General features: G+C 46.3%; 2 protein-coding genes across 4 annotated transcripts in view; one reads left to right on the top strand and one right to left on the bottom strand.

Annotated features, from left to right (window-relative positions):
- Positions 1-3195, top strand: part of LOC124864089 (potassium voltage-gated channel subfamily E member 3) — a 5193-nt gene extending 1998 nt beyond the window's left edge. Inside the window, exons 3-4 of the mRNA XM_047358721.1 lie at positions 818-1063; positions 1750-3195. Coding sequence (XP_047214677.1) covers positions 1778-2182 — 405 coding nt within the window. The 5' untranslated portion in view covers positions 818-1063; positions 1750-1777 and the 3' untranslated portion in view covers positions 2183-3195. The remainder of the gene's footprint in view (positions 1-817; positions 1064-1749) is intronic.
- Positions 3193-7207, bottom strand: dnajc28 (DnaJ (Hsp40) homolog, subfamily C, member 28). Of its 3 annotated transcripts, none has more exons than XM_047358709.1 (2): positions 7089-7207; positions 3193-4407 (listed from the first exon to the last, which is right to left on the bottom strand). In XM_047358709.1, the coding sequence occupies exon 2, from the start codon at positions 4385-4387 to the stop codon at positions 3230-3232; it is 1158 nt and encodes a 385-aa protein (XP_047214665.1). In that variant the 5' UTR covers positions 4388-4407; positions 7089-7207; the 3' UTR covers positions 3193-3229. The 3 variants fall into 3 exon arrangements, with proteins under 3 accessions (XP_047214665.1, XP_047214652.1, XP_047214658.1); XM_047358696.1 differs by having other exon boundaries at positions 7020-7144; XM_047358702.1 differs by having other exon boundaries at positions 6918-7129.
- Positions 7208-7312: the final 105 nt, after the last annotated feature.

Here is a 7312-nt window from a genome sequence, read left to right as displayed (position 1 = left end):
CATGCCTGTTAGGTTAATTGGTCAATCTAAATTGCCCTTAGGTGTATGAATGAGTGTTTGTGTGTTGCCCTGCGATGGACTGGCGACCTGTCCAGGGTGTACCCCGCCTCTTGCCCATAAACTGCTGGAGATAGGCACCAGCTCCCCTGTGACCCACTATGGAATAAGTGGTAGAAAATGACTGACTGAATTGAATTAGAAATTGTTGATCCCTGTTAACATAATTATAAAAAGCTAATAATGCTGCTAAGTCCAGATCTGTTCCTCATTTTTAATTTTTTTTCCAAGCAGCCAAACATTCTTTTGAAGTGATCTTCATCAGTAGTTCTCTGGGCTTTCTGAAGGTCTTTCCAAGGTCATCTTTGGAGAAAAATGCTTGACGAAGCTCAGAGAACTAAGTTTGCCTCACTTTCTCAGAACCATCTTGAACAGTTTCTTGAATCATCTGGAGTCATAATGGGAACATATGCATGTTTACATCAAAGCATAGTAATGTTAATCTAGACAAACACATATTGTTGAATATTATGATTTTAAGGAAACACACATTAGAGAGTTAAAGGACATTTAGAGGGGGTTCTGCTGTAATTTAATCTTCTCTGTTGGCTGCAGATGGTTTTCAGTCTGAAAGCAGCTTTGTTCTCCAGCAGCAGCTCAGCGTCACACTGACCGACAACCAAATGTTAAAAGTTGGATTTATTAGCACGACAACAAGAGCGACTGCAGGCGAAAGTTTTCTAAACCACAGTGATGCAGATCCCACAGAAATGTGCAGGTAGAACAAATGGTTTGGAGACATTTTTCTTCTCTTGAACAGCTCAAGAGACATCTGCAGGAATCCTCAGCGTGCAGCATAGCCGGCAGTATGCGGAGATGTTAACCTTGCCCCGTGACCTCCTGCTTCATTAAACCTGTTGACGTGTTGAACTCGCTGCATGTCTTCTCTACGTAAAAGCATGACCTTGAAGACGTGGAGTTTTACTGGCCCTTTGGTTGCTCCCTGAGCTGCTGCTGCAGAGGCAGAGTGTGAGATGGTTCATCTTTGATCTCAGAGCTTTAAAAGGTAAGTAACAAAGCAGTGACGACGGAGATTTAAGCTGGGACTTTCTTTAAATCGGTTAAACTAACTCTGACAGGCATAAAAATGTCCAGGATTAAAATATGTAGTTTGATGAGAAGAAAACTCTCTGAGGTGTGCAGCCAACAAGGTCTGATTATTATTAAATATTCTCCTTATGAGTGTTTTCAAAGCAATAATATTAAAAAAGAGGTAAAAATAAGATAATTTGTTAGGTTTCTTCAAATGTCATTAATCTGAAACTGAGAGACTTGATTTTAATCATGTAGGTTTGCTATCTTGAGAGATCACATTTCCGAATGTATATTGTTACCAATAAAACTGAATAGTCAGAAACAGCTGGAAGAGTCGCCTTCAAGTTGGATCATTTAATGAGTTAAATTCAAGATAAATAGAGGCTCTGACAAATGCTAAGGATCACATTTATCTTCCAATGAAATTCAGATGACTTTGAAAATGCTATAATAAAAATGCTTTAAACATGTAAAATTTCTCTACTTTTAGGATCCATTTCTGGGTTTTCATTTTTTGTACACATTTCTGAGATTTGTTGTCTTATTTCTTTGGACATCACAATGTTTCTGTGATGTTATAATTTACCATGAGGTGCAAATAAAACCAAAATAATTCAAGAATAACTTCAGTAGAATTTGTTTTATTTCTGGTTGCAGTGCACAGAGTGGCCAGTAGAGGTCCGTGATGCCCCGCTTCAACAGCACCGAGCTGCAGTCTCTCCTGCTCTCCTTCCTGCAGCACTGTTTCAACAGGAGCAGCCATCAGCAGCTCTCGCTGCCTGAGAACTACACTACCCACCAGGCCTTGCAGCAGGCAGCTTCCACCCGGGGCCACACTCAGCCTCAGGAATTAATGTACATCCTCTTGGTGGTGGGCCTCTTCAGCTTCTTCACGTTTGGCATCATGCTCAGCTACATCCGCTCCAAGAAGCTGGAGAGCTCCCAGGATCCGTACCACCAGTACATCGCCCACGACTGGACCACGGTGGTGGCCCCATCCAGGGCCGTAGCTGAAGCCCTGCAGAGGGGGGCTGAAGAACCAGTCGTCATCTGTAACCCTGCAGCATCTGCCGGACTAGACGGACAGTGATTCAAACATCTCTGCCAGAAACTGTTTTCCTTCCAAGGAAACAGGACCTGACAGATACATAATACTCAGCTGATCTTCTGACACAGCACCGTCCACGGTTAGACCCACCCTAACCAGTAAAGATGTGGAAAAAGCCTTTAAAATAACCTTTAATTTGAAAAATCCCATGTTATTTGTGGTACATCATTGGCACCCATGCAGTCAATACTTTGTAACGCCCCCTTTTGTCAGCAGAACAGCATCTGATGTTCTCCTGTGACGTTTCACAGCTGAATCAACTGGCTGAATTACCTCTTGAGTAACAGTAACGAGCCATTCATTTGATTCAGGAAGCATCGAAAGGCTGCAGGACAGTAGCTCTCAACGACTGGAGTTGGATACACCTGCACTAAACACTGTAACTGTATTAACATGAAAGCGAGTATGGTACTGCAATAAAAAACTATAAACGTAGGGGGCGCTGTAACTCTTTTGTCAGTTTGTTGGTGCTAAAAACATTCAAAAGGATCCTGCAAGTCTGGTTCCTTTAAAGGTTCAACCACTCATCTGCAATGCACCTGGTACCTCTGGCAGTAAAACAGCCCCACAGCATGATGGTGCCGCCACCATGCTTGGACGCTGGTACAACATGTTTGGTATTGTACAATAAGAAGTGTGATACGCGTCTCACAGCAAGCAAACGTTAGTGTTTGCTTTGTTTTCTCCATCTCTATCGTCACAATAAACCTTCAGGTTTTTCTTCTCACCTCAGTCACACTGACTCTTTTCTTTCACCCAGCAGCACGTTGGTACCAACGGGTCAGTACTTCATTCTGGGTACAAAGAGGCATTAGAACAGGTGTTTAATGGTAATCAATTTGAATTGAAGAGCTTTCCATTCCGGAGCTATACAAACATCCCGGTTAAATAATAAAATGATCACATTTTGAGTATTTGTATTTTCTTCTGTTTGAATGACTTTCTGCACTAAATTCACCTTTTAAAGAAAAAAATAAAGAATTAGCAATTGGTCTGAGACTTTTGCACGTTGCTGTACAGGTTTAATAGTTAATATCTGAACAAACTCTGCATCCAGGACACCAGTCCTTGCTTTTTAGTTTGAGTTCTGGTTCCATTGTTGGCTCTCTTCTTCTCCTCCTTCCTTCTCTCTCGCTCCTTCTGTCGGACCTTCAGCAGATCCATCCGGCGCTGCTCAGCAGCCCCTTGGGCCCGCTCCGTCTCCCGGGACAGGCTGAAGTGGACCATCTGCATGCTGAGCACTGGGACGATCAGGTTGTAGTTGTCCACCATTTTGTTGAGCTTCCCCAGCTCCTCCTGAATGGATCTGCACATCTGTTCCCACTGGTTCTGCTCTGCAGGAGTCATGGGGTCGCCGAGCCGGGCCCGGCCCTCCAGCAACCGGTTCCGGATCTGAGCCGCGTTCTCCCTGATGTCGTGCTGCATCACCACCCAAGGCGGCTGGTAGCCGCTGTCGATGAGGATGCGGTTGAGGTTGTGGGTCATGGGGTCGGCGTACGGGTTGGACCGGAACTTGTTGAGGGGCTTCCCCGCCCCGCTCAGGTTCCGGAAGTCCCCGCGGGCCATAGACTCCTGGATCAGGTCCTCCACCAGCCGCTCCACCGCCTGCGTCAGCTTGATCTTCTGGCTGCGCCGCCGCACGTCGCGCTCCGCCAGCGCCCCGTCTGCTGCTGCCGCCCTCTCATGCTCTCTCTGTCGATAGCTCAGGACCTGCTCAGCAGCCCGGTCCACACGGATCTGACGGTACTGACGCTCTCGCTGGCTGGGGGTACCAGAACCGACACCCTCATAGCTGAGGTAGTGTCTGTGCTGCAGAGCGGCTGCTCGGGCCTTGTCCTCGTCATCATCTTCCAGCGCTCCATCCCGCTTTCTGACCTTACTCTGATGGGCCAGCACCGCCCGGTACGCCTCTTCAATCCGGGCGAACAGCCCAGAGTCTGCAGTAGGTTCCCCGGAGTCCGGATGGTAGAGCTTGGCGAGGCGCAGGTAGGCATCCCTCACCTGTGCAGGGCTGCTGTGGCCCTCGGCGGGCAGCTGCAGGAGTGTGTAGCTCTCCTGGAGGCTGCGACTGATCCGAAGACCCGAACTGAGCCACCTGAACACAACGGACCGCCAGGATGCAAGGAGCAGGAAGCGGCCATGATGGAAATCACTGCGCCACACTAGCAGGTGGAGACTGCTGCTCATCTCTGAGATGGTCCTTGGATCTGAAACACAAAACTTCACGTCAGGAAGGAACGAGGAGGAGGAACAGAAGCTGCATCCTGTAATTTCTCTGAGCTCCATCAGATCAGCTCTGGGGAGAAAAATCTCCACCTCCTCAAACCTGGAGGAGGTCCAGAACCAGGAGAACCAGGAGGTTCATGTTGTGTCTGTCTGGAGGTTCCATCCATGAATGTCCTTCATTTGGGCCTTCAGGGTAGAAGGTGTGACACAACATGCGGCTGCATTGAAGAACTGGAAGCTCATTCCAAGTCTTCTCTGATTCAAAGTTATACATACAGGTTTCTACACTAATCATACAAAACATTACGACCACCTGCCTAATAGTGTGATGCTCCCCTGTTGCTGTTAAACAGCTCTGATACATCAAGGCATGGACTTCATCAGACCTGTGAAGGTCTGTTGAGGTATCTGGCATGAAGATGTTAGCAGCAGAATCTTTAGCTCCAGAAAGCTTAGAGGAGGAGGTTCCATGACCACTTTTCATAGACCCTGTTCACTGCAGACCGCAAAAACACCCCAGAAGAGCAGCAGTTCTGGAGATGCTCAGACCCAGTCGTCTCATCCAGGGTTTCCAAACCCTGGTCCTCATGGTTCAGGTGTTTCCCTGCTCCTGCACACCCGACTTAAGTAAATGGATGGTTAACAGACTTCTGCAGCACTTGATGGCTGCTGAGGAGGTGAAGCAATCATTCAGGTGTTCTGGAACAGAGACACCTAACACCTGAAGGACTTTTGGTCCTGTGGACCAGGGGTCAGACAGGTCCAGATCCTCACACTGCCCATTTTTCCTGCTTCTAACACATCATCTATGAGGACATCTGCTGCCAGATATATCCCAGCCACTGACAGGAGCCACGATGAACAACCCAGGAACCACCAGGGCTAATGCCTGCCATGATCTGGAAACTGATGGAACACCCGTGTCCACAGTTAAAGCCAGATTTGCATCATTATGGACTGAGAGGGTTCTGACAAACAAAGAAGCTCCTGCTCCAATATTAAGACCTTCAAGCTGGACTGAAATCTGCAGCTGCCCACACAAACAAGCCAAATGTTTCCTGGAGAAAGGTCTTTTGGTCTTACGAGACAAAGGCTGAGATGTTTGAACACAATGGCCAGAAGCATGTTTGAAGGAGTTAAGGTGAGGCTTTCAAACCTAAGAACGATCAAGCATGATGGTGGGAGCATCATGCAGAGGCTCTGTTTTGCTGCCACTGGTACTGGTGGTAACACAAAGTGGCTGGAAGAATAAAGAAGGAGGTCAACCTCAAAGTTGTTCGACTTCACCTTAAATCAAGAGCTGGATGGTTGAAACTTGGACACAGTTCAGGGTTCTCCAGCTTCAGGAATGTCCTTCCCTAAGCTCCAACCACAACCCTCTTGAACAAGTAAAATGGACTTCCAGAGAACAGCCCCCACACTGCCTCCCCTCACCATGGCCAACAACACTGCGTCTGCCGTGGGTCACCTCCGGTTCCTAGGTACCACCCTTTCTCTGGACCTGAGATGGTCTTCACACATAGACAGTGTTTGGAAGAAGGCCCAGCAGAGACTGAACATCCTGAGGCAAATTAAGAAGTTCAACCTTCCACAGGAGCTGTTGGTCATCTTCTACACTGCCATCATTCAGTCTTTTCTGTGTTCATCCATCCTGCAGGTCCAAACTATCGAAACAAACGGGTCTGCAGAGAGGATCATCAGGGCTGACCTTCACTCCATCCAGAACCTGTACAGGTCCAGGGCCAGAGAAAAGACAGCCAACATCTCAGCAGATCCCACACATCCTAGACTCTAACTGTTTAGGCTTTCACCTTCAGGTGGCGCTACAGAACCAGCTGCCACAGAGTCTTCCCCAGGCTGTCTCTAATGAACATCTCAGCTGCTCTACTGGGAAACTAAATACTTCATATTTGCACTATAATAATCTGCTTTTTATTTTATTTTTTATTTTGAGTGTATGTAGACATATATGTAAATATTGTTCTTTTTATTTTATTTCCTCTAATGTCTGCAGGCTGATAATAAAGCTGGACCAGTTCCCGTTCAATCAGAATCAGAATCAGAATCAGAATCAGAATCAGAAAAGCTTTATTGCCAAGTACGTTTTTGGACATACAAGGAATTTGTTTTGGCGTAGTCGGTGCAATAAAATACAAATGAAACATTATAAACAATTCTGCCAGTATCATATAAGCCAGAATGATGCTCCAGGTGCAACTAAGAGACATTTAACCAAACACTACTGAGTTACGTATAAATCTGAACCTAATTTGATCCTCTGTGAATAAATTCAAACTGTTGTCCCCATATTTTATTAAAGATCATTGCAGTTCTGAGTTTTCTAACGTTGTAAAAACAGTTCAAATAAATCCTAAAAGGCTCAAATGAATGTGACATTGATGCTAATGATGAATGCATGGAGGGAACTCGGTCTCTTAATTTTCAACTGTCCACTGAAGCTTCTTGAAGGAACTAGAAGCATCAAACCAACCCTGTGGAGATATCTGTGAGCAGCCTCACTGCTGGGCTAAAAGAGTCAAACTTCCGGCACATTTTCAGGCAAACACCGAGAAACCGAATGAGAACTGCTCACAGTTCGGTTCTGAAGCCTCAGTCAGGGTCCATGAGGAGACAGAAGATGTTCAGCGTGAATGAAGGTCACCTGAGAGTCCGGTTTGTTCTTCTTCTTCCTGCGCTTCTCTGCTGCTGAGCCTTCTCACCGCCCCCTACCGTCGGACCAGGGAACTACAGATTCAGGTTTAAAAAACCTGAAGGATCAGTTTGTTCTTCCAGGGTTCCTCAGAGGCAGATGTTTGTTCAAACGTCGTTGCTTATTTACAGTTTTCTTCTACTTGTATAAAACATAGGATAGTGTGTTAATGGTAA

This window comes from Girardinichthys multiradiatus, chromosome 3 (genome assembly GCF_021462225.1).
Source record: "Girardinichthys multiradiatus isolate DD_20200921_A chromosome 3, DD_fGirMul_XY1, whole genome shotgun sequence".
Lineage (NCBI taxonomy): Eukaryota > Metazoa > Chordata > Actinopteri > Cyprinodontiformes > Goodeidae > Girardinichthys > Girardinichthys multiradiatus.
Note: the sequence above shows the minus strand (reverse complement) of the source record. Positions and strands in the feature narration are given on the sequence as shown.

Bases quoted from the DNA above. Each gene is read 5' to 3' on its own strand.
- dnajc28 (XM_047358709.1), bottom strand. From the start codon at position 4,387: ATGAGCAGCAGTCTCCACCTGCTAGTGTGGCGCAGTGATTTCCATCAT.